We start from the raw sequence: 27,335 nt of genomic DNA on the forward strand, positions 1-27,335 counted from the left end.
CTACACCGAACTATCAGAGCTCACAACAGAATCCAAGCTTTCCCTCCCCCATTTAATTCACCATCTTGGAGAGCTTTCAAAAATAGGAATGCAGTCACATCTGATTAAGAGTTTATTTATTATATTTCATGGTTTTGCAGAAATAATGTAAAGATGGTAGTGAAAGTATGGAAGGGTCAAGAACCAGAGTAACTGAGTAAGCAGAGAATGCAAGGGCTTTTTGAGGTGTCCATGTGTGGGGGTTCTGTGTTCTTTTTTTAAAAAGAATAAAAAAAAAAAGAACAGGAAAAAGCCACATTGCTGAGACTAAAAAGTCAGGAAGTGCACTGAAGTCAGCATACACAAAGGCATGCAGTTTTCCAGGACAGTGGGTAAAATGTTGGTCACAGAAAGCAAGTGTCCCAAAAGCCAGGAGACCACCTGCAGAAAGTCTGAGTCTTTTGAGACCTCCCAGAACCCTTCCTCTGGAACTAAGCCTCTTCCCGGATAGATGAAAATGGGATCTGGAATCCCTAAACACTTTAAACTTAGGGGCTGGAAAGCACTTTGTTATGTTGATTAGGTTGCATAGATCATTTATCATTGTATTGTCAGTGAATTTCTGAAACACCACAATAAAAATGACAATTAGTATGCTGAAATTTTTATTGTCTTTCCTTAACATGCTAACATCACAGAAGAACACATCTTGTTTGTGTTCAGGTAAGTCACTCCCCAGAAAACAAGAAAAAAGAATCCCTGCACGGCCTTGCTAGTTGTTTGTCTTGGCCAGAAGGTACTGACTCTCCAAAGAGGAGGCATGCTCAGTTCTCTGGCCCTTGAGCTTCTAGCTTGAGCTACCCAACTAATATTTTGTCTGGCACCAGCTGTGATGAATTTTGGTTGTAATCAGTAACATCTAGAATAAGGCCAGAAACATATTTCATGTGAGCTGGTAAAGATTTTTGGCTATCAAAGACCCAAGCCACTTACAGGTCTGAAATCTCCCATATCAAGACCAGAGAGGGGCTTCTGCACTACTACATGCAATGTGCATTAAGGGGCCAAGTTTAAATGTGTATGAAGATGTACTTACCCTTATGAATTTAAAACATCTCCGTGGAAGACATACATAAATATTAGAATCCCACTGCTTTGTGAAAACCATGTAATGGAAGACTGCACCACAAAAGTATACAAAAGAGGAACAAATCAAGGTCACAGAAACACCCTTAAATCTGTCATCTGAGAACTTCCAAAATGCGTTCATTTAAAATGTATCTTTCTCATACACACATTTACGACCAGGGATTTTGCATTTACATCCTAGGTCCTGACTGGCATTGGAAAATTTTCAGTGCTAGTTCTAATCCCCGAAGAACCTCAGTACAAACAACCCTCATTACACAATAATTCTTCGCTGCCTTCACTTTTGGACATGTCAGCCAGTTCTTAATCCTTTTAATTTCTTAATGAAGGAGTAGTTACACCACAGCGGCGTCCTGTGGAAGATCACTGATCTGTCCCTTGAGAGCGCTTCCCTGGCACATGGCATGGAGGCTAGGGCTGGGATCCTGCTCATAGGGACAGACAGCTCTGGGAGGATGCTGTCCTGGGAGGATGGGGCTCCCACCCTGGGAGAAGCAGCAGCAGACATTTAGGGCTGAGGAGTCAATTTCCTCTTAACAGAGGAATGCTTAATCTCCTTTGAAGGGATGTTCTGCTTGCAGCCCAGCTCTCTGGGCGGAGGCAGCGACAACTCCCACCCATAGGCTGCGGCCTGACCTTCCTCAGGACAGCTGATCCATGCCTCCACGCATCCCTACAGCACGAGAGGCACAGCATCATCCCCTGGGGAATGGCAGCGATGATGCCGAGCCTACGTGAACAGGAAAAAAGAGAACTTTCTTCTCTGAACTGTCATGGTCCTGCAGAGGATAAGCCACACTTTCTAGTCCTAACTGGTTTTATTTTGGCTCCCAGCCTGTTTGGAGCTGCTGCAGCAGAAGAGCAAATGTCTGGTGAGGGGAGCTCTTCCAAATGACATGCTCGTGGGTCAGGCTTTTATGTCCTGCAGCCATCATGAGGGCTTTCCAAGCCCACTGGCACGCCAGGCAGGTGAGACACAGACAGAAAGTAACATCATTTTCTGACAAATAAGCAGCTAAAACCCACAGGAATAAAATAGGACTGGAAACACTTGGCTACAAAACAGGGGGCCAGATTGAAGCTCAGCCTCAAGCAACTTCTTAAGTAGGTCAGAGCACAAAACCCAAAGCTGAAGATTTGCATTCACGGGAGAAGAAACCTCCAATCCCTATTTTATGGCACAGGCATTTGGACAGAAAGGTTTGTGTTGCTCTTGTGAAGCCAATATAAGGATTTTGTTGACAATACCAAGGAGGAAGGTACTTTTCACACCTGAGCATGGCCAGAGAGCACAGGGAATCCTTACGGTGGAGCTGCTCTTCCGGATGGACCAGAGACAGCCCAAAAGATTTTGTTAGCCAGTTTTGAGGAAAATCTCATAGCTCTTCTCATGCTGAACCATATTTTCAGTCAGTGCATATCAAGTGACTTGAGGACTTGGCCCAGTTAATTGACAGCTTGTATCTTGTGACACAAGTTGAAAAAACAATGAGAGTGATAAAAATATGGCAACAGCTATAGCAGTGCTACTGGTGGTTATGAAGGAGCTGTTAGTTCTGGCAGTTATTAAAACCATTCAACGCAAGTGACAGATAACAGTAATAAATTAGCTGACTTGTTTCTCATATCCACACATCCAGTGTTTTTTGTGAGCACAGAAAAACAACGGCATCTCATTACAAAGCTCCATCAGGAACTGCGACATATATTAAATTATTAACCACAACAAAGCCAAAGTGAAAACCCTCACTTGAGGGTGTAAACAGATTTAAAACAGCAGCTGCTAACTAGTAACTTGCTTTCCAGTTGCCAGTCTAACAGAGCAGTAATTGCTTTTATATTAGCTAAAAGAGGTACTGCATTTTCCCTCAATGCTGTATCCTGATGGGCTTGCCCTGGGAGCCTACTGGGAAGGCGCAAGAGGGCACCCATGCAGCACATCCTCACCACTCACAAGGCCTCCATGTCCTCCCTGTCGAGGTCCCAGCCTCTCCCGGGGCCTCCAGTCACCCCCTGCTTGCCAGGCAAAGGATGCGAAAGAGGCTTGACCAACATGCTTGAAACTGTGCCCTCCCCAGAGCACGGCACCATGGGCAGGACAGGGAGGACGAGATGCAGGTGTCCACCAGTGATGGGCAGCAGGATCAGGCACCTGCTGAGCAAGCACGCCTGAGGAAAGAGCTCATGGCTATGGAGGTGCAACCTGCTCTTTTCCTTCAATTATGGAGCACGAACATCATGAACAATTCTCCTTTAAACCCCAGTATATGACAAGGCATAGAAAAGAGAGCACGAAGCAGCGGTTTTCCATTTTGACACAGCCCTGCTCTTCCCCATGCAGTCTGGGCAGCTGGAAGCTCTTCAGGAGTCCCGGTGATTTTCTGAATAAGCCAGCAAGCCTCTGCCCTGCCGAGTAACCTCCCAGCTTTTAAGCAACAAGAACTTCCAAGTAACGCAACTTCTTCATGGAAGAGATGAGTCAACCTTTAATGAGAGTATAACCTATTCGTTGCAAGTTCCTGGGAAAATAAACCAGAAGTATATAATGTGTAACTAATGCTGTCTCAAAGGTACCTGACTGTACCTGTACCTGGTAGATCTCAAATGAGACGGAGATAAGCTACAGGCGTTATTTTTATGCACTCCTAAAATGTACCCAACGATCTAGTGGACACTCAGAAGTGAGCCCAGGGAGAAGCCCTGGGCTGGCAATCACACCAGCTCTCCCACTGCACACCTGCCCTAGTGGCATCCCCAGCAAGGCTTCCCAGCACTTTGGAGGGATTGCAGGTCTCTTCAGGTGCCTACTGGGGCATCCTTCTTGGTAACTACTCACAGATATGCAGAACAAACACTCCCTCACTGGAGGCAAAAAAAGACGCTCCCTGCTTTAAACAAGGACCTACAGCTCAAAACCAAAAAAACTTGCTGAACTAGAGTGGTATAAACCAGGGCTGTTTCCCTAGCAGTGCACGGGCCAGTTCACACGCAGAGGTGACCATCCCTGCTGGATAAGCAATACCAATCACTGTCTGCTGTGCAAATGCCAGTCTGGAGGTCAGCCTGCAAGCAGCTGCTGTCAGTCCATGTCTGCAGTGGAATATGGGAGAGAAACCCTGTACCTGCCAGCTTGCTGAGAGCTTCAGAATGTTTGATCAGCTCAGGTCCAAATCAGAACGAATTCTTCCTTCAGTGCCCAATGTGAAAAGACCTTCCTAGATCAGCAAATCCATCCCCTGCTACCACAGGCAGCCATGCCAAAGGCTATTTCATTCTCACCTACTTCAGAAGAAAGGAGGACTGGGAAGGGATGTGAGGAACAAGCTACAGAATTTTAATGCAAAATAAATTATGTCAGAAGATAGCAACAATGTAAGCTTACCAAATACAGATGTTGAATACCACAGTTTCTCTCTTAATCTCAGCACATTATCTTAATGTAGCATATTATATGAAACATACAGCAGACATGCCATTATGTTTACAGTACCCCTGTCACACAGCAATTTTGAAAGCATTATTATCAAGCTGACATTTTATTACATTTCTGGAAATATGCTAATTCAATCATGAGTTTCAATCATGAAGGCTCAGGAACAAAGATGCATTGTGCTTTACTTCAGACAATTTTAAATGTTGATGAAAATGGAGAAAGGGGGCAGTAACTTTTCATCCATTCCCCATCGCCTCGAAGCTCTATTCTTTCACTCTCCGCTGGAATTTAGTATCAAATTATCCCTCCATGGAGCCACTGGAGGAAAGCAATGCAAGCTAAGCAGACCGGCGATCCTGTCATCCATTTTCATAATTTCAGTTTATGCAAATAAGCCACCTATTTCCAAGCCAAACACAGGGTTACTGCCATGGACTGAAAAAACAGTATTAGCTTTCAGCCATGTAAATACATTAGCTATCATCAGACACGGCCTCACCGAGGTCTTTAGGGACCAGAACCACGCAGCACAGCAAGCACTCAGCACGCTGCAGTGTGGGAGAAGCTGCGCCCCAAAGCAGAGATGTCGACAAACAGAAAGGGAAACAAAAATAACTTGACTTAAAAGAACACAACATTTGCACCTGATAAAATAGGTTTGTGGAAAGGTTACTACTTACTTTGATTAGATTAACATCAAGGCTTCTCATTCACAGCTGACAGCGTTTTTGTGCTGGACACGGCACAAAGGACTCCTCACATGCAAGGCCATTCTCCATCCCAAGCGGTTTTCGTCTGAATATGCTTATCCATGGCATATTCAATGCCTATATTCAGACACCAAACTTTGGCTCTAAGTAATCAAAATTCTACCCATAACCCAAACAATTCATCTGTATTTGTATTAGTTTACACTGTTTTTAGAACCGAGGAGCCCATCACCAGCAGAAGCACGCTCTATGTGAATGGCAAACAGGATATTGTGAGCGTAAGACTGAAACAACAGACAATTGTAAGTATTTTGAAACCCTTGGAAGATAATATCCTACACAAGTGGAAAGCAAAGATGATTACAAAAAAATCTGTATTCTTTATACAAAATATTGCACTAACAAAATTCTTGCTACTCTACCAGGAAAACTGAGAAGATTCCAAGAGATATAATCAAAAAACAAGGTCTTGTACAACATACTCTTAGAGTTGCTTTAGTGCCAACAATGAAAAGTGAAGTGTTAAATTTATGTTGGCTGCTTATTTTCTCCTCTCTTGGTTTACATTTTCAAAGCAGCAGATGATGAGAGGACTAAAAACTCAGGGGCTTACAGGATGTGATCCAAACAAAAGAATTTTAAGAGCTGCTGTCATATACCATTTAAACACCATCATATTACACGTGCTACTTATACGTAAGCAATTAATTTTGGGTCTCTCCACTGCTTGTCTTCCATTTCTGAAATCCTCCTCAGTCTGCTATCTGAATATTTCTGCTTCTCTTTTTCTCCACAAGTCTATCGTAGAGGTATTGTGATATGGGAACAAGTGCTCTGCCGTGGTCCTCCCTCATCCCTGTTCACTACCCCAGCCAAAATCACAGAGGCTGTCCAACCTGGAGTGCTCCTGGCACCACAGCGCCTTAAACTCTGAACACTGACTGCTGCCAGTGGGCATCACTGACATGGTGCTTCAACAACACAGATACCAGAACAGGACTGTAACGCAGCCAGTACTCTAGATGGTTTTAGTGTTGTAGGAAATTGGTAAAATAGAATTTCAGAAGTAAAAACATTTTAATAATTGTGTGTATACATACACATATACACACGTGGCAGGAGAGTTGGAACTAGATAATCTTAAGGTACTTTCCAACCCTAACCATTCTATGATTCTATGTATATACATACACACACCATGTATGAAAGAGAACAGGCAGCAGCTGCAACCCCCTGTCCTCTCCTTGACAACCTTCCTCTTCCCTCCAGTTTATGTTACCTTACCCAGAGGGTTGCAAACTGCTCCCGGGGGGCTCTGTCCTCTGAAGTGCAAGGCATCTGCTGCTGAAGGTGGTGTCTCCTCCTCCATGGAGGGACATGCCACGCCACTCTCCAAGGCTAACTGCTTCCCTCCCGTCCCAAACAGCTATTTCTATTCCTTTTACTGAGGATGAGGAGGGAGCACCAGTGATGAGGGAAGGGGAGGGAAGAGAAGAAAAGGAAGGGGCACTGTTTACATCCAGGTCCTCTCTTATCCTGATGTTGGAAGGGAAAAGTGAAATGCACAGAAGCAATAGGAATAAGCAGTATATGGTATCAGAGACCAAATCTGCAGTTCATGTGATAGCATAAGCACACACATTTGGGACTGCATTTTATATGTTATTCCTAGTTTACTAACATTGGTGCCCTATTGTCTACTGAGCAACTGGAAATAGCTACAGGGCAGCAGTATCCTAATTGCACCTTCATTAGATCATCTTGATCACGGACTATATGAAGGACTGGAGTAGAGACAGTTTGCACAATCCCTTTACGCTTCAATAGCGGTGTAGCAACTCCGCAACGCACCTAAAAATAAGGTTCACTGAATCATGGCTATTGAACAGATGTTTCAACAATAGCTGTAGATCCTTAGTACCTCTTGTGCTTGTGCCAAACTGTACCATGGGCCTCAATAAAGACAGAGAAGCTGGAAAATTCAGCAGCAAACCAAGCCGCCCTTGTGAACAAAAGGAATAACTCTATTTAACGACAGCAGTAAAAATCTCTTTTCTGTGTGGATGAGCCAACAGAGGGAGACATGATGATGAAACATGCCTGCCCAGTCTGTGATATGAGTGTTTCTCCATCCCATACTAAATACTTACGTGTGGAGTAAGTCCCAGCAGAAACATTTTATAAAAATAATTCATTGCAGGAGAAAAAAAGTAGAAAAAGAAAAGGCGGCTTTCATTATAGCGGAAGAGATGCCGAAGGTGAAAGTCAAAACTTTTTCCTTTTTTAAATAGAGAAAAATAATTGAGAAAACTTAATTGAATTTCTAAGGATTGTATTAACTATGGAATTTCTATCCAGTTGTGATAAATCTCGAAGGAACTTGTGCCCTGTGAATTAATAGTTCAGTTCCTTTAATTTTTAATAACGCATTTATATATGGCAAACTTTGTTTCTGTGCCTTAAAGAGGCACATTAAGATTAGAATGAGTTTGTCCTTCTAGGACAATATTGTCCAAATATTGAATTAGTGCTACTGGTTTTATTTGGATTGGCTGCAATTACACTGTGCGCTGCATCAAATGGCCCTCTTGCACAGCTTTTGACCCAGAAGTATCTTCATTAATAACCCTGCTCTGAGTTGGTGTGATATTACTTACTACAGAGCAACCAGTACAAAATGCAACAGGCTAATTCTCTGAGAATCCTGCAAGCTCAGTGAAATCTCAGAATTAGCCAATAAAACAGAAATTCTCCAGCTGGGGGCAGGGGACGCATGTGTGCACTGGATGTGCAAGGGAGTGGATGGGTCAGATGAGGTAGGATTTGTCCTGGGTACCTCCAGGAGTGACACACCTCATTAAGCGGTACTTGAACCGGGAACAAGGGAGCGTGAAGTGGCAGTGAACATGGAAGATACCATGGTAATTAAAAACAAAAAAAGAAAGAAAAAAAATGTGGTTTTATGACACTTGGATGCAATGAGATACTTCAGCTTATATCTTGTCCCATTAGAGCCAAGTGAATGAAATCCCTGCATGAAATACCCTGAAGTAATTAGCTTATTGATTTCAACAGCATGAGGACTCTATCCATTGCATCCACTCACCACCTTGAAGTTACAAATGCACTTAACTGCTTTGCTGACCTGGTGCCTAGCAGACTGTCTGAATTCTCTTGAAGCTTTGGATGTACAGATGACTAAACAAAGTTCCAGATTCTTATGAAATTCAGAGTTGGACCTTTCCACCACTTGAAAAAGGGAAAGATGTGTGAGGGGGCATAAAATAACAGACAGAGGGTAAAATTCTTACAAAGAAAGGACAATCCTCTTGTGATCAGCATAATCCCCAGGCTCAGTCTTTACATCAGTCCTACTAAGTGTTAAGAAAACATTTATCTTTTGCATGACCCAACCTTATGGGAAAATCCTACAGGCTTCCAAAACAGAGCACTGCAAGTGATAAACACAAAATTATCTCTCCTTTTCACTGAAAAAGTATTTTCAAAATAGTGCAGTATAAGCAAGTTAATTTCACTGAATTCCTCATGAATGTTTGTTTTTTCCCCCCTTAGAGTTTTCTGTAAGCCACAGAGAGCATTTCAGTGATTTATACCTTAACGGTTCCTCTTTCAGGCCAGATTCTAACAATCTTCCAAATGATGAAAACCAGATGATCCACAGGGATGTCAACAACTCAAGTTTTAGCACAAAACGGTGCTAGCCTTTTTTCTTCTGAACAACTGAACTTGCGTGTTTACAAAGACTTCCAGTTTTCACTGAAAAAACTATGCTAGTTCTTACGGCTACCTATTAACATAAAACCCCCTAAACTCTCAAAACCGATCAAACAAACAAAAGAATCCAATCCCATTAGTCCCAAACATTTCAAAACAGACACCTCCCACAAAAGAGGTGGGAGACTTTCAAGTGGGAGCTATCTTTTGAGAGCTGCTGTTTGGCAAGCAAAAGAGTTTTTTCCCCATTTTGAGCTGCTTGTCACAACACAGGGTCAGAAATGAAAATCACAAAGGGCTAAAGAAGAGGCACCCTGTGTTTTAATTCTGGTGCTGACAAGGGTTTCCTCTGCAGCCGTCATCAAGAGCAGATACTGCTCTGGTCATAAATCTGATCACACATTCTCTGCTAAAGGATATGAACTGGGACAATAGGCATGGAACAAAAAACAACTGGAAGTTCAGACACTTCACAAAGGTCACATTTTGAATACCAGTTTTCTCTCCAGCAGATTTTACAATGAAAACGTGGTCCTGTATCTTTTTCCAAGCTGTGGTTAATCAACCCCCTGCACAGAGAGCGTTGGATACCTCTCTTGCAGAGGTTTTCCTACACTGAAGCACGGAAAACATGCTTCCACAGGTACTCCAGATGTCGAAGACCAAGGATTGAAAGGCTGAACTGCTATTCACCTCTTAGAAGAAAAGGGAGATGGTTATCCGTCTTGCCCTTACTGATGACATGTTTAAAGCCAGCCCCAAGCACTCCGCACAAGCATTTTCAGTCTCTGCTTCATATGCTCACTCAGGAAGATTCTCCTCATGCGAAGCCACAACTCAAGCCACATGGAAAACATAATTATTGAAACAGGCCTTTGGCGCACCTCTGGCATTGTATCAGAAGTCACAGAGCCAGAGGCATGAAATGACAACTACCAGGTAACTGCAGTTTTCAGCTTTACATATTGTCCCAAAGCGCTTCAGTCATGGGAATTAGTGAACATTGCGTAGATGAAGAGGAACATGATTTTATTTTAAGCAAAGTACGATACAACTGTCGTGCAGACACAGAACCATCCCCAACCCATATGCTGCTTCACATATTTACCGTGGGATGCCTGACAGTGTCTAATTTTAATTATTTGGAACCTACAGTGAATACCAAGCTTCCTGATTTTTTTATTCACTATGAACTCCAGAGGTTACATCTCTATATTCCTAACTCCTAAAATGTTAATTCTGTCCTTTGGTGCACCCCTCCTCCATACCCACCTTCCATCCCATATACTCATATCAAGTGAATCAGCTTAAGGGACATTCTTCCTTTCAAACAAAAATGGTATTTTCTGAGGTCAGCTGCTTTTCTCAAAAGTACTACTGGTTATAAAACACTCCACGTCAGATGCCACACTTAAATACACTACTCATGGCTTTTTCTTCAGTTTTGCAGGCTGAGGCATGCACACGATTTTTATGTTAAATGTATTCTCTGCCTCTTTTCCTCCCATTCTGTCTGCCTTCCTTCCTTCCTGGCCACACTATGCAACCTCTAGGCTTAAAACAAAAATACACCCAAAAACCTCGGCCCTTCCGACATAGATTAAGGTCACGTAAATAACACCTGATACTTCAGTGGTCATTAAACAGGCTGTTGTGTCCTCATTACCTCTGGTAAGATTTTTCCACCTACTCTCTTGCAAATAACCATCCACTAACTGTAATGAAATCACAGTTCTCTAAAGTTTTATACTTTTTTCCTCGAGTGACTTTTGAAGTCCTTGGAATCATGTGTTTTCTTTTGTTTTTCTAAATAAAAGTTGCCTTAGAGTAAGTCATTCTGAAGACATTTACCAAGAAAATTCATACACTTTACAATGTAATGTAGCATCACTGCATCTTAGCTTTCTTCTTCTGCTTAAGCCAGTAGTTCAGTTTACTCCCCTTAAAGGCTTAAGCAGGAAAATACAGACCAATCACCAGGGCTGAATATTTTATCAATGAGTTTTCTTAAATACTGTGGACCAAATCTGGGTATAATTCCCTTCCTTTCCACTGAATATTCAACTGGTCCAGAAGCATTCATTTGAAAGAACAGCTGGACTTTTTGTCCTCTTTGCTCCACTATTTAACTTGGAATCTGGGTTTATTTCACATCAACTCACAGCTGCTGGTCACGAAGTGCTGTGAAAGAGCAAAGATAGCATTCAGACCCACTCCTGACAGCATGCATCTACTGGCATCTCTGCCCAGAGAGGTCTCTGTGGCTCAGAAGTTACCTATGAGCCACAATAAACACAAGGCACAATATGGAGAAGACAAAAGAAGCTGGAAACGAGCTGACAGAAAATCCACCAGGGAAAGCATGACGGCCAGACAATTTGGGGCCTCTCAGAAGCAAATACAAAAAGCACTGTCAGAAACACACACTCAAATTTAGGTTCTGCGGAAGAAATCCCTTTCGTACCAACTCCCACCTCTGAGGAGCACTGGGGTTTGAAGCTGGAGCTGAAGGCAATAACCAGATGTCTCCAACTCCTCAGTCAAAATGCTGCTGGTTTGATAGTTAGGAAGATACTGTTGTGGGCAAACCTGGAGCATCTGTCACAAGAGATAACACTGCAGTTGTCGCAGTCCCTAGCCTGGTAGCGAGCAGCAGAAGCAGATGCAGCACAGAGAAACTGATAAAAGGTCAGTCACAAATGATTTCAATCGTTTAGAAACTACCTTCTGGAGGGCAGTTTGAGCTTCTTGGCTCAAAGGCCTGGGATGATGCTGAAGGCTGGGAAGGGTGCTTCCAAGCTTTCTTCTGGTGGGGAACAAAAAGGTGGGCAGGAGGAACAGTTTGAGCACTCAAGCATCCCTGCACCCTTCCTTCATCCCACGGACACAGCTCTGTTATGTTATACAAGTCCAAACATAAATCTGTAATTTGTCCAAAGAAAAAATAAAATACAAAAAATCATTTTTAGAAGGGCTAACTATTAAGCACTAGATGCCAAGCAAATAAACAGGAGGAAATGCATATGCATCAGAGGAAATAATGACAGGCTATTGAAAACTAGTAGGAAGGGAAATATAGCTGGAACGTTAACGCTGTAACAACTTGCTCCGAAAGGGCATCATGAAGCAGGGAGAGGAGGAGGAAGGATATGTTACTTTACATTAGAGATGCTCATGGGACTACAGATGACTCAGTCACAGACCTTGAATGCTTACAGACTATACCTGTAGTCCAACTAAAGATGGAGTTACTGGAACTTCTCTTACAGGGCCTGAAATCCTAATACTAGAGTGAGCTGATAACTCTGCATCTGTTCTTCATGTGTGGAAAGAAAAACAGGCTAATCACAGATGCACACAGCCGGGAGGATGTTTGCTGAAAACCTCATCTGACTAAAGAAAAAAAATTCCCTGGTGCCCTAAAAATATGATGATTTCCTAAAATAGAAAATTGTAAAACCCTACACGGAATAATTCAATGTTGATCTCATTTTAATGAATGAAGAGAGTTAATTAATCACCTAAAAGCTACAAGCAACTTAAGTATCAATGAGCATGATCTAGTCACACTGATTTTGTTTTAAAATCAGTATATACATCATTGCCTGATGCTTATAGGCTGTCTGCACAATTGCTGGCATATGGGTCTAGAAAAAGAAGACTGAGAAGCATGAAACAAAACAGAAAATTGTTTAAAAAGAACCTATTGCATGCCAAAAGGCTTTTCCAAAATGGCAAGAGAGAGTTATGCTTGTGAAAAAAATAAAAACCATCCCAAAGAAGATAAAGAACAGAAACTTCAGAAAGACATGTAGATTTATAAAGAATGGAGAGAGCGCAGAAATTAGTGGTAAACAAATGAAGAAGCGTAGGCAACCTCTAAAGAAACAGAGGAGCCAAAAAACCACTGAGGACTACTAATGGTGTTTAAGACAGTAAAAAGGCACTTCTGAAATCACCCATGCAGATCAAGAGCATTGTTTGCTGTGGACGGTAGGATCAAAAATGGTAAAACAGGAAAAGAAGGGTATTTAAAGAACAGCATTACATGGAACTGGCACAACATATAATTTGCTGGATTAAAAATGATTCTTTAAAAGATTTCAATACACAGTTGTTAACAAAAAGACATAGGCAGATAAGTCACTTAGTGGCTGTTTCCCAATTCCAGGGATTGTGTCTTCTTCTCATGCAATTTCATTGGTTTGTCATTTGGGTGTGAGGCAACATGAAACTTCTACGTGAAAAGCTTTCACATAAAAGACCAATATAATGCCAAATAATGAAAAGGGAAGGTTATTCTTAAGGATCATAGTTAAAAGTCGCAGTAACGTCTTTTGCAAGGCTACTAAATGCAAGGTAGTAACCCTAGCAAAGAACAGCTTGCAGGCTTAAAGCAGCAGACATGCTTTGAAGACCATGACTTAAAGACTTAGAGCTGAAACAAATTGCTAAGTTTGTTTATGTCTTCTGTGATGATCACAGATAGCTGCTTCAGAATAGGTACTCAAAGAAAGATACAGGAAAAAATAATCCTAGCAAGGCTTCTGTCAAAACCCTGTGCTCAGCCCTGCTAGCCATGCTTCAAGAAGGAACTGAAAATACTATAGGGAGCTCAAAGGAAGGCCAAAGAATTGACCCCTGAGCAGGGCAAAGCAAAACAAAGCAAATCTTACATGTGAAGCTGACAAAGTTCACCCGGCTCAGCAATAAGGTTGAGAGCTGTCATGATGACTATTTAGGGCCACATTTCAAATTTGCAGATAAGAGCCAACAGTAGGATTTCAACCTTCGTTTCCCAGCAAAATTTCCCAGCAATGTTAGTAAATGAACTACGGAACAGACAGATGGTCAGATGGTCAACTCATTAATGCCTGAAGTTTTCCAAGTGAGATTATGCACATTTAAAGAAGACACCCCCAAAACAGATTTTAGGGGGCAAAAAAATAATCTATGCTCAATCACGCAAAATGTCAGGTCAGAAGAGTATAATAACTCCTGACTGGTCTTCCAGTCTATGAATTGGAGTACTTAACCATAAAAAATGGGAAGAATCAAATGTCTCCTTCGAGACATGTTGTGGCAAACGGCACTTGTAAGAGCTCTCCAGTATTTAAACCCATCCAAACACACACAAAGCCTTCCAGTGTGTCAAAGCCACTGGCGCTCAGCTCTAATTTAATAGCTGTTTACATTTGTTAAATAAACATACAAAAGATTATGTGTCAACCTGGTGCTGAAGGTATGGTTTGAACATTTCAGCAGTCACTCTAAAGAATTCCCTGGTTGATCCTTCCCAAAGCACAGCTCTGACATTCGGCTGGACAAATGCCACTGCTGTTCTCATAGAAGTGGGAGATGAAATCCACGCACTCTATGGGAAGCCTCCTTCTTATAATGTGATATCCTAGGCTATTGTGTCCATCCTTCCTAACCACACATGAGCTGGAATGAGGTACTCAAAACCAGCACCTCCTTCCACACGTGTAAATGGGAAAGCAATTTTGGAATGAGGGGGAAAAAAAAAAAAAAAAAAAAAAATCAAAGCAGACATTCCCTAGGTAAGTAGGAAAAAAGATCTGTTGTCATTCCAGAGCACTAATCAATCTTAAGTACATGCTTTTTTCTTTCCAGAGGAATGAAGGATTCTAGTGCTCTATTATAATCTTATTTACTTTAGCCCAGGAAGTGTCTGATCTGCTTTAAAAACTGTGGACTGATTCTGTATTAAAACACCATCACTCTGCCTACTCCTTCAAAGTGCTATAAAATATGCTGAAGGGAAGGAACACTGTCATGTTCCCCAGGTACCACAGCTGAAGCAAAAACTGCAAGAGAGGAGTCTTTTTAGAGAAAGCAACTATCACCTTCCCACTCACTCCTCCCCAAGCACCGAGCAGTCCGCATGACGAGCCTCTTTTTCCTTTTCTGGTTTTAGTCAAGAATATAAACCCAAAATACGTTACAGAACACATGTTAAAAGTCAAGGAGATTACTGGTGAGGTTGATGAAACAGAAGGTAAGATGCCCTATCCTGAAGAATAACAGGCTTAGATTAGGCATTAGCAAAAACTACTTCACTGTGAGGGTGGTGAGGCAGCGGAACAGGCTACATGAGAAGCAGTGGCTGCCCCATCCCTGGCAGTGTTCAAGGCCAGGTTGGACAGGGCTTTGAGCAACCTGGTCTAGTGGAAGGTGTCCCTGTCTGTGGCAGGGGGGTTAGAACTAGATGAGCTTTAAGGTCCCTTCCAACCCAAATCGTTCTGTGATTCTATTATTTTATGTTTTGTTTAGGTTTGTCCTCACATATGAACATAATACTTAAGGGTTTTCACTTCAGCCCAAAGCCTAGAATCAGGTCCACTAGCATGCAAACTTCTTTTCTTCCTCACTGATGCAGAGCTAAACAGCTTCACTGGAGCTTATGTTTTTAATCAACAATTTACTCCTATATTTTTCTCCAGATAGGAAATATTCATAACCACCCCATTTCACCTGCTGTGGTCTTTTTTAAGCACTGTGAAACATGCTATTCATACCACAGTGTTAAAGGGTCAGACTGCCCTCACCTAGAATCTATTCAATAAATTCCACCAAAAGCCAAAACACCATTTAATAAAAACAAACAAGTCATTAAAAAGAAAAGGGGGGAAAAAAAGTACTCAAAGCAAAAAGTCTCAAATCCAAGTGGTCTGACTCAGGTAGTGTAACGCAGCATTTCATCAAAACCCACAAGATTTCTATTCACAGTCCTTTTCATGTGAAGAGCTTGAAACAAAGTTCTCACTACCTCTAAAGCTTACTCCCACAAATCATATTATTGTACACAAGCTAAGGACATAACCCTCAATTTTAGCATACTTTAGCATACTTTCTGGTATGCTTCAAAAATATATGCAACATGAGACTTTAGAGGGATACCAGTGTTTGTTACCAGCAAGGAAAATAACAAACCAAACCAAAACTCAAAAACCCCAAACCCTGCCACTGTTTACTGCCAAAACAGAGTTTCCTGCACCCTGAGTTTAGTGTCCGTGAACACAGCAGATCATTCCTTTTGGAAAGTGCAGATATACTTACGAAAGGACATTCCCAATGTAGGCATAATATGAACAGCAGTAGGGAGCAGTCCCATCACAGCAGTAAGCTTTGCAGTCATTATCACACTGAGCCAGACAATCTTCTGCAGAATAAAAATAACATTCATGCGGTCAAACGGCAGCAACAACAAAATGCTGTACAGCTCAGCTTTGAAGAAAACGCAATCTAACAGTTTTATACAATCACAGGACTTCACTTGAGGCATAACCTGACCCTGTAATCCTAGTGGCAGCCCATTCCCACTCCTTCTGCATTTCAGAGTTAGGTGCTTTATGCACGGGTATTTTGTAGCTGGCCATCTCAGTTCCTTCTCATGCTTAATACTTTAAAATAAAAAAAAAAAAAAGGCATTTTGAAACATCCAGACACCACAGATCACCCCCTTCCATTCCAGCAAGGAGTCCAGAGAGAAACCTGAGGCCAGGCTGCCTGTTTTTCTCAGCTGCAGGGTGGCAGAAGAGGAGAAGGAAGCTGCCGGGGAACTGGCTACCTCCCCCAATCCCTGCCCAGCCCTAGCCTGGGGTGCAGGTTAGAGCTGCCTGGGGCTCCCTCATCCCCTGTCAGCCGGCAGCATTCCTCTCGCTCTGCTCCAGCTCCACGGCCATGGCCAGTGTGTCACGGTGGTGCCCATCCGCCCCATTGCCGAAGGCTGTCCCGCCCAGCCAGGGCCACAAACATTTCCAGCAGTGATGCTCTGTCAGACTGAGGAACAATGCACACTGTGAAACAACAGCAAGAGAGCTCTTCACAATTAAGAAGTGTGGAAGAACACATATTCTTTTATTGCTGCGAGAAGCTATTTTAAAGCTATTGGCCTCTTGTGCTGTCGCAATTCAGTGTTTTCAAAGCCCTAAGTCAGGGAAATAACACCCTTAGAGCCTCTGGGTACTGTCACTGCACTGTAAAAACACCCTCAGGGATCCTATGCCTCCCAGACCTCACTCCATGCTCTTCTTCCCCACTGCCAGGACCTCAGCTGCAGCCTGGATGAATCCAAATGGACTCCCTGCCCCACACACCACCACCCTTGGTGACCTCTTTGGTCATACACTGTCACAGCACAGACCTGAAAAACGAAGACAGCAAACAATGCGGAAGCATTCCTGATACTCTGTAGCTCCTGTTCCCCAGGCAGCAGATCATGCTAAGTGGTTCCCACTCTCCCGTTCCCATTACTGTCTTTCATCCATGCTGATCCAACTTTCCACGTGCCAGGATGGGGGCAACCGTGCCTCATGTCAGCTGCTGACACGGTCTCGTTCCTGTCCCACCTCTGTCTGCAAGTTCCCATCTCGCGCTAAGGCTCCTTTGCACACTGACCGTGCAGTGAACGGCTCATGCTGCTGATCCATCCCAAAACCTTAATCCTGCTTGCTAGATTTCTGCAGGTCAGCTCTCTGAACCTGTTCATGCTTGGTCACTGCTTGAAAACAAGCACCAAGGGTGAGGGCTGGAGAAGGCTACACAACACATCACAGGGGCCAGCTCACACAGCTGTGCCCTGAGCCTGGACCCTTGTATTAAAGAAACTCGCAAGCACAAAAAATGGAACAACTGACCCACCGGTCTGAAGAGCAGCCCCTTTGACAAGTGAACTGGGGCAGCTGGAGGGACAGCAATCTCCAGAAGGAGGCGAGGGGAGGCCAGCGACTGGCATGGACCTTGCTGTGAGGTGACTGCCATGCCCGCACGATGCCCTCCCCATGTCATGGCCTTTGCACTGTTACCCCGCAGGACCCCCTTGACAGCAGCTTCAGTCTTTTGCACCATTACCTATTTTTTCGGCACAAGCACCTACGGCTGTACCGCTAACATGCCCGGTAAGCACAGCTACTGGACCAGAAGTGCGGGCGGCAGCCTCCTGCGGCTCCCGCTCCCTCGCAACACCCAGCAGTACCGAGGGGTGCCCTCGCCCTGCTCACAAGGGTGCGGGGCCAGGACACCTCACCCGCGCCTCTCCCGCAGGGCACGGATTTCACCTCCCTGCAGCCCGAGAAGGACTCGCACACAGCACTCCCTGCCTGCTGGGGCACCCCGGGCAGCCTCTTCCAACTCTGCTGCCAATTCCACCTCCGGCAACCAAGAAAAGCCCCTGCGCCTCCCTTAACCCGCCGGGCCCCGGCCCTCGCCGCCCTCCCAGCGCCGCTCGCACCCTCTGCCTGTGGCTTCGCGGCTCCCCCTGCCCCACGCACCCGCCCGGCGCCGCTGACCTGCCAGGAGGAGGAGGAGGAGGAGGAGGAGCGGGGGGCGCAGCACCCCCCAGGCGGGGCGCCCCTCGGTCCAGCCGCGCCGCCCCGCTGCCTCCATGCCGGCGGCGGGCGCGGAGCCGCCGACCGCCCCAGCGCGAAGGCGGGCCGGGGGCGGCGGCGGGCCAGGGTGGGGAGGATGGCGGGCGGCGCCGTCGGGGCCGGGCCGGGCCCGCTGCCCCCCGCCGCGCCGGGGCCGCCCCCGGGCTGGCCCGAAAGCGCCGTGTGTGGCGGCGGCGGGGCCGCCCCGTCGCGGCCCTTCACTCTTCCCCGCCTCCCGCTTGCTTTGTCCGCCTCGGACCCGCTCGGCCGGGCCTGGCCGCGGGGGGAGCCCCGGAGGGGTGTGAAAGGCTGTCGCCGTCGTTCTCCCGCGCCTCGGTCAGGCGCTTCGTTCGAGGGGTTTTCTGCTGGGATCGCAGTCGCAGTTGTCCGTGAACTGGGGTTACAACCGCGGTTTGTTTGTAAGAACAAGAGCAGAACGGGTGTGCGAGACGGGGCGCGCTGCTGCCGGTGGGGGTGATGCTGGCCATGCTTGCAGCTGTGATGTTGGCAACACCTGAGTGCTTCCAGCACGGTGGGCTGTGCCCACCCTGCACTGCCTGCCCCCGCGAGCCGCAGCCTGAGCCCGCCACTGGCCAGAAACCCCGGGCACGCTTGTCTGTGCTGCTCAGTATTAAGGGTTTTCCATGGCCAGGCCAGAACCATGCTCCGTCTGAAGTATTTTTCAATAGTCGTTTTTATAGCTGTTTAAATGCAGCTGCAACTAACCCTGTGTGAGAATTCCCACAGACAGGGCCCAGAGGCCAAAATATTTACCCTGTGGTCTCACAAACCAAACGGGTGAGCTTTGACTTTGCATGAAGAGCTGCAAGCTGAGGAATGCCCTTTGAAATGTTGAAGTATGCACACAAAAATGAGAAACATCCACAGGTGTTTCTGCTCATAAAGGGCTTCCTGCTGCCGGCAACCTAGAGGGAAAGGCTGACACAGAAATGTATAATGAAATATATTTTTTTAAGGATTTAGTGATTCTACACCCATGACAACAACAAAACCCCAAACCACCAAGCCCTTGTTATGTTGATCAATGCACAGCTGAGTGTTTTTCCAAATGTACTCCACAACCTGACTGTCAACAAAGAAAAACAACTTCTTATGTTTTTAACTACCTTGCAGTGTGTATCCATTACTTTATCCAACAGCCCGAGTTAAATGTATAAAAGGAAATTTCAGTTATATGTTAGCTGCTGAGAGTAAAGCTTGGACCAGGTGGGTTACTTAATTTCAAAGGAATTACATCTGCTCCCTGTGTCTTTGACTGGCCAACAGGCCACAGTTTGTCCCTGAAGAAAAGCTTGGAAAAACCAAAATGCCAATAGACAGCATTGGTAGTAAAGGAAAAGAATTTATCAGATAAAAGAGGCTCAGATCTGGTAGATAACTCCCAGAGGCCCAGATTTTAATTAATCATCTTCAATCACCATGCCAGCCTCTCTTAGATAAAAAGTCTTCCGTTGGTGTTTATTTTCTGTCCTTCCATTTTTGTTGTTGACTCCTTCCTTTGCAGTCCCCTCCCCTTCATAGCTCTCTTGGCAAGTTGCATTTCAGTATTTCCCCAAAATGTTGGATAAATGGCCTGTAGTTGTGAGCATAGCCTGCTTGACTTCAGTACTGATTTATGGACCTTCTGTAGCTGTTTCTTTATTCTGTCAGAAGGGGACAAGTCCTTTGAACCTTTCTCACACTCCCCAGCCCTAATGATTACTTCCCAAGTACTGTCCTTTTGACAAACAATTGAAAGGTCCATCTGACAAAAGGAAATGTGTCTTCAAATCAGTGTTGAAAATAATCCATGAGAAACTCTCAATCCCAGGTTTTACCTGCTCCCTCCAGTGGATTTTAATTTTTCTTGGAAGAGAGTAGGGTATGTGGGGAAAATCACAAAATTCATCCTCTGGCACCGTGTTATCAGCCTTTATCCCTCCCGTGCAAGTGAGCCAGGGTAAGAGAGCCTCGAGCAGCGTGGTGCTGCTCCTGTTATGGGTTATCACCCTGCTCCTGGCAGACCCCCGCCCGGGTGAGAAGGGCATCCAGAAGAGGGAGCATAGCCCTGGGCTTGCTCGTCATTCAGGCTCTACTGTCTGCTCTGAAAATGAAGAAATCTGCTGCAAGAAGGCATGCTCAACTTGTCTCCTACTCTCCTCTTTCTGCTACTCCCAGCAACATGGAGGGCATTTGTAGAAGGCTGAGAAGAGGAAGAGCAATGTCAGGGTGGTATCATCTGGTTGTGCTGGGGTGAGGTGAGGGCCTTCTGGGACCAAAACCTGTTTTCGTGGTCTCGGAAAGAGATTTTAAATGTAGACTAATTCATAGTGAAGATTAGCGCTAAAGTCCTAGCCACAACGATTCTCCTTATAAAACTCCGTATCAGCATCACATGATGGCAAAATCATCTTATCAGAAATGTTTTTTGAAAAATGGCTTTGAAAAGCATGCGGGATTGATAACATTATGTTAAGTGTACAAGCCCTGAAGTGCTGATCTTCAGGCACAGTTCAAGGAGAAAATCCCACTCCCAGTGCACTAGTGTTTTGAAACTCACTATAATCAGGCATCTCTGTCTCTAGAAGCTTAATTAGCAGTTTAGAAACAGTAATTATCACACGTAGAGCACTAGAGGAAACTTAATAGAGAAGAAGGCACATACTTAGGACAAGCATTTAAACTTCTTTACCTCTAGACTACCTCTAGAGAAATCACTTCAAAACGATTAACAGGATATCTTCTATGCATACTAAAGATGTCTCTTATTGAACTCAAGCTGCTAACTGTATCAACATGAGGAATGGTAAGTCTTCTACATGTTTTCCAGCATGTAACAAGCCGACAAACTTCTGAGCATCTCCACAAGAGCCGGGACACCCTTTGCCGGCAGCAAGGGGAGCTGTTGAATTGGGCAAACCCCTGGTTCTGGAAAAAGGGGCAGCTGGGAAGATGTCCAGCTCTGCCCCATGTTATCCTGTAATGGCATGGAGAAGTACTCTCATCCTCTGAGCTTTAGCGACCTCTGAGCACCACCTTCTCCTGGCTCTGCAACATTCGGGTGCATGGACCTCAGAAGCAGTGCCTGGATCTGCTCTGGTACCTGGGAGAAGTGTAAATATCATCCTTGTTTTCCTTGTGTTCCTTGGTCAATGTCCAGCGGTAGGGAGTACAACAGAGACACTGTACTTCACATGCCAAATATAACTTCATTGTACATTTCATTTTGTATTTTCCCTTTTCCTACACCATGAAAGGACAACCAGGATTAGCTGATAGAGGGCGTGCTGCAGCCTCTGCTGAAGCTAGTGGAAGGCTTCCCTATGACTCCACTCTTAGCTGGACCGGGCTTTTAATTTCTGATTCCCTTCTGTCTCCCTTTACTTATCTACCCACTAGTCAAAAAGGCTTAATCTTTTCTCCTCCTTCAAATTGAAATCTTTTCACACTTCTAATCAGTTTGATTGCCTCTTTGGGATGCACTTTCTGCTATATCTTTTTCTGATGATGGCCTGAATTCTAAATACAATATTTAAAATGGATTTTCAATATCAAGCTGTGTCCTCCTTTGACAGAGTGCCATGTCTTTTCCTGACCGCTCCATTAGCATGCATTAGGTCTATTGTAGTATTGGCATATAGTTACACTACACTATTAATGACTATCACACAAAAAAATACATGCTTGCTTTTTCAAACATGTTGTCTATGATTATATTGGTACTTATCTACACACAAGCCACTTCATTATCTCCTTTGGGGTTTCTGACTTCTGCCAGTAGCTTTGACAATGGAGATTTATCACAGAGAACCTAGAAGGCTACGATACAGTCTTGCTCTTCTCTGCACAGCCTGCTGGTCTCTGTCACACGAAGAATGTACATGAACACTCCTGCCTGTTGCTGTGTAAAGCTCGCAAAAAACATAATGCAGGAATGTCATTATTCCTAGGCAGCAAACAACATCTCTTAACAGCCGCTTTAGTTATATCTAGTGTACTATGTTAAGGTAGATGTAATCTCTGCCGTATAGTGGTTGTATTATTATTCTAATTCTACACATAGAAATACATCATTTTTGGTAACTTGTGTAAAAGGTAGTGAAATCTTTACCTACATTTTGCCTCCAGAAAAGATAAAAGTAGCAGAGAAGAAGACAGGTTGATGGGTTATTATGTGCAAGGCAGACATTTCCCCATTCATATCATCTTCATGCGTTTGCCTACAGGAAGGGAAATAATGGAACTCCTTTGGCATTATCTCTGTTAAGAGCAAGGAGTGTCTCAAAAATGCTGTATCCTTACTTGTAGAGCACCAGACAGTGATTTATAAACCTATGGTGAATGTAGGGACCTGCTAAAAGGCTGAATTTCATTCAGATTTGATAAACATGATTTAAAAATGCAGGCACTTGTGTGCTTTATTGGCTTCCTTAATTAAACATTTATTCAATAAACTGATCAGTAGTGCTTGGTGAAGGTTAGCAAATGGTAACAACATCTGGAGAAAATTGACTAACCACACAAGTCTTGGGTTTAGGCATTATCATTAAACACTCATGACATAAACCCCATGGTTGAAGTGAGTTAACTATCAAAGTAGAAGGTCCTAGGACAGCTAGTTTTTCATCTGACTCATAATCCTCTTTTCAGGGGCTTTATTTTGAAAATTTTATCCTGCACATGGTTTTAGGGGACAAGGGTAAGTTTTTGTGAGCAGTATCCTTTTTCAGAATGACAGTCAGTCAGGAAGGTATGTAAGGGGATGAGCAACAAGATGGAGATTACCAAGCAAAAATGTGGTATCAATGTCCTGGTAACTCTTATTTTTCACATTCCTTTTACAGAGCATTTTGAATGATCAGCCAAACCTTCAAGTATGTTGAAAAGCATTGAAATAATATGGAGAGCTCTGTACCAAATTATCTCAGTGCCAGGAAAAGTGATGTACCCCAGAAAGCAATAAATCCCCATAGTTTGTCAGTGGCTATTACCAGCAGGCAAGATTTAGCATTATTCTGATACTTAGTTTTGTGCCTTAGGAAAAATCCAGCAGCTCAGGATTCAGGGAACCATCAATATGATTTAAAGCTCTCTCTCACATTGGTTCAGGATGCTACACCTAAGAATTTGGCTTGGAATATTTAAATTATCTAAAATACTTGTAGAAAATATTTAGAAAATACGAACTATTATCTTCTCTTTAATGAAGTTGATTGTTTACAAGTATATATTACTGTGCTGTAAGCTTCGTAGGAAGTGTTGGGCTCTGTCACATTCAGTGCAAACAATGCAAGACCTCTGAAGACATGGCAGAGGCTAACATTGAAGAATTATTTACAAGAAGCAGATGAATGCCCCCCACTTAAGAATGAACTTCATGAGCTTCAAGTTTCTGCTCTGAACAGAATGGTTTTTTAGTTTTAAACAGAATCATTCACAGCACGGGCATGATGCCTCCCCCATTCAATGCTGAGTGCGATTTTAAAAGCTTATGTTGGGGTTAGGTAGACGAAGGCTTCATTGGATCAGCAGTTGCTGGTGAAGGATGCAAGAGTACAAAGAACAGCTCTGTCTGGTATGCTCTTACAAAGTATGCCCTATCATCTGTCTTTCCAGCACGTGATGTGTTATCTCAGTTTGTCTTTGTTGTGTAGCACCTACGGTCATGCAAATGGTGATGGAATCTTGCTAGCTCAGCAGATACCCTATGTTAATAGGCCCTGCTCATTCCCTTCAGTATCCTATTTCTGGGGATTGAAACAGGAGGGTGCTATTTGGTAACATTATTCTATTAAACTCTCACACAAGAAAGAAACCAATCCCTGTTAGCTAGACTCGGTGCCTTGAGTCAAAATTCTTTTGACCTGAATGTCTATACCTCAAATTCTTATATAAATTGATATGAGGCACAGCAGTGGTAGGTGAGGAGGCAGTGAGATAGGGAAGAGAATGAAACCCAACTACCATAATGACAATTCTACAATTATGAAAGGGCTCAAAGCCACATGTCTTATGTGGCGACTTTTATTAGCTTCAGTATTAGAATTGCGCTAGTCAAAATGAGGTGGCTCTTCCTTGAGCAACTTAAGGCTGTAGAAACAAATCTTTGGCTATTTCTGCTTTACATAAGGATGCTTTCAGAAGCGGCAGCATACTTTCATTGAAAAACAAAATAAAATGTTCTAAACTTTTCAATTAAAGAAGATGACAAATGTTTTGGAGCATGGTAGAATTCATTCGAGTTCGAGGCAGAGAGAAGGGTCAAGACAGCACCACCTATATTCAGTAATATTCCTAATCATCATGGCTAGTGGCACTGGAATTACTATTCAGACTGTACGCTCATTAGCACCTTGGCAGCTTGCTAGTTCATTAGAAATGGCAATAGAAACAAGTGATTTGTATTAATAAACTGCGGAAAAAACACATCTTCACAATTGCTTGATGTTTTTCAGCTTCCCAAAAAAGCTCAGCTGAACAACTTGTGTCTACTATTTTCAATGCTTTATGCAACTGTCTTTGTATCAATCCCCATGAAGTAGAGGATGTTAGAATAAATACATTTTCAGTATTCTTACAGTGGTGGTCTGCTTCCTGGTCTGTAAGGAAATATGGTAGAGAGACTACGTGGCTTTTCTAATCCACTATGAAAAGTCAGTGGCAGAATCAAGATTTGAATCTAAATGATCCTGGACTCCTCCTTCAAGTGCAGTCATGAATGATAGCCTGAATGCAGCACTAGAAATATTAAGTAGAATGGTTTCGTGAACAGGTTCTGGTGAGAAAGTTAAAGTCAGCCATACCTTGCCATCACACTCTGGTCACATGCATTAATGCAAAAAGCTGCTTCAAAAACTGTGGCTTTGCTCTGGTTCAAAATGCAGAGAATATGTAACCCCATATAAAAACTATAAACATGTTCCCCCGAGTGATACACTAAATGCACATATACATGCATATAAATATTTTTACATGCATACATACACATGCACACACACATAAATATATGTATGTGTATAAATAGGCAATGAGCCTGAGTTCTGATAAACAAGCACACAAAAATCCCAGCCATTTGGAAGTTTAGTGAAGCTAGGGGAAGGAAGCTGAAGTGCAGTGCAGAATTCATACGTATCACTCATGTTGTGAGTGAAGAGTGGTTGGATGCTGCAGAAAGAGGACAAGGGACACAACCTAATGGTATCCTCTTAACATTGCTGCTGTTCTCTTAGCTAGATCGTGGGTAACCCCCAGCCTTACTGCTCATTTCCAAGACTCACAAGACGTTACAGCAGAAGAGTGAGTAGTGGTAAGTCTCCTCTGTAGCAGACAGCAGGAAACACCAGAGCTGTTTGTTCTGGTTCTTGGCAGTCTGGCCTTTGGGTACAAGAGCAGCACAAGATGCTCGTTGTGGACCCAGTGCTTCTGGCTAAGGCTAAGAGACAGTGCCCATAGAAGTCACTGGATTCAGAGGGGAAAACTGCAGCTGTCAGTGACTTCCCTCATGCTCTTCTGTGGCGGCACTGTGTTCTGGCCCTTACGTGAAGCAGCCACAGGCTTCCTCCTCAAATCCTGAGATCTGATGTAGCTGACAATCTTCAAGTCCTGGGGCTAGAGACAGAGAAAAAACACAGGGGTTCGGAAGTCTGTGCCAAGGACTAGTAAGTGGAAGATTAAAGCTTGCCCTTCTGAGAAATGCCCACAGACATCTTGCAATGACTTCTTTTCATAAGAAGGACTTACTGGAATCAAGGAGCTGTTGAAACAGATAAATACCATTAATAACAACAAGTTACAAAGGCACCTGCTTTTTCTTTCCAGACACTTGGTACTTCAGAGGTCCTGCTCGCTCTGACAGATATCAAGGCTCAGAGGCTTTTGTTTAAGGAATAATTTTTGAAGAAGAAAATATTTTCAAGAGATTTCATGGCAGCTACCCTAACAGTTCAGAGGATCCATTTTCAAGCAATAGCCCACTTTTCATGGTGTACCTTAACTTTGGGGGTGGAAGGTTTTCAATCTCTTAGCATTTTTTTAAGGTTTTTCTTCTGAATTGGGAGGCAGCTCGCCTGCAATGTCACCCTTGCCAGCAGCACAACAGCTGTTAATTGTATTCCACAGAGTTCGTCATGTGGTGACACAAGATAGGGAACTGAAAAGCAAAGGGCTGGAACAGCACAGGCATATAATCATAAGGAGGGCCTGTTATAATCAAGCCATATACATTCCATTTTGGAACTGAAAGAACTATCTTTTCAGAGTGATGAAAGACTTGGTAAATTGGACTGTAGGAGTTAAGCCAAGAGATTACTAACTTAATCAGAAGAGAAGGCATCTCCACGTACATTTACATTTAATTGCATCTATCCAGAATTATCCTGTTATAATGGATCAAACAATGGATTACCCAATATACAATTAGTAAGTGTTTTTATAAAGGGTAATGAAAAAGCGAGCTCTTGTCTCCTGTATTAATCCACGTGCACTGGATGCAGTAGGGGCAATATTTTATTAAGTACCTCAGCCCTCACCCATAGGGACATTCTCTCTGAAGCTCCTGTTTAGACATGAGAATGGGTCAGCTTGTGAAACTGCTGCAGCACAGGACATGGCCCTCACCATGTCATGAAAGCAGCACTCTGTGAAGGCTTACTTATGGTCCCAGGAAGGTGGGCAATGGAGGAGGAAGGGACGTCATAGGGGAACTCTATATCCATGTGTGGATGCTGAGTGGCTAAAACTCTGTTCTGTTGGAAAATTGTGTCTCTACAGCTTTTCAGCACCTAGCTTGTCTATGTGTCAAATTTGATAGGTATGGATTTTTGCGAACACATCAATGCAATCATGCAATTCACTTACAGAAGAGCTGCCTAGACTCTCCTACCATCTTGGAGCAATTCCCATGAAAACCAATGGCATTGTGTCAATATGGACAGCTGTAAC

The 27,335-nt window shown here is 43.7% G+C and overlaps 1 protein-coding gene across 1 annotated transcript in view; it reads right to left on the reverse strand.

Moving 5' to 3' along the window:
• CYYR1 (cysteine and tyrosine rich 1) overlaps positions 1–18,548 on the reverse strand; it is a 57,119-nt gene extending 38,571 nt beyond the window's left edge. Inside the window, exons 1-2 of the mRNA XM_030477304.1 lie at positions 18,318–18,548; positions 16,087–16,189 (exon numbers count right to left, since the gene is read on the reverse strand). Coding sequence (XP_030333164.1) covers positions 16,087–16,189; positions 18,318–18,414 — 200 coding nt within the window. The 5' untranslated portion in view covers positions 18,415–18,548. The remainder of the gene's footprint in view (positions 1–16,086; positions 16,190–18,317) is intronic.
• Between the last annotated feature and the right edge of the window lie 8,787 nt (positions 18,549–27,335).

The sequence above is a fragment of the Strigops habroptila genome, chromosome 2 (assembly GCF_004027225.2).
Source record: "Strigops habroptila isolate Jane chromosome 2, bStrHab1.2.pri, whole genome shotgun sequence".
NCBI classification, from domain to species: Eukaryota; Metazoa; Chordata; class Aves; order Psittaciformes; family Psittacidae; genus Strigops; species Strigops habroptila.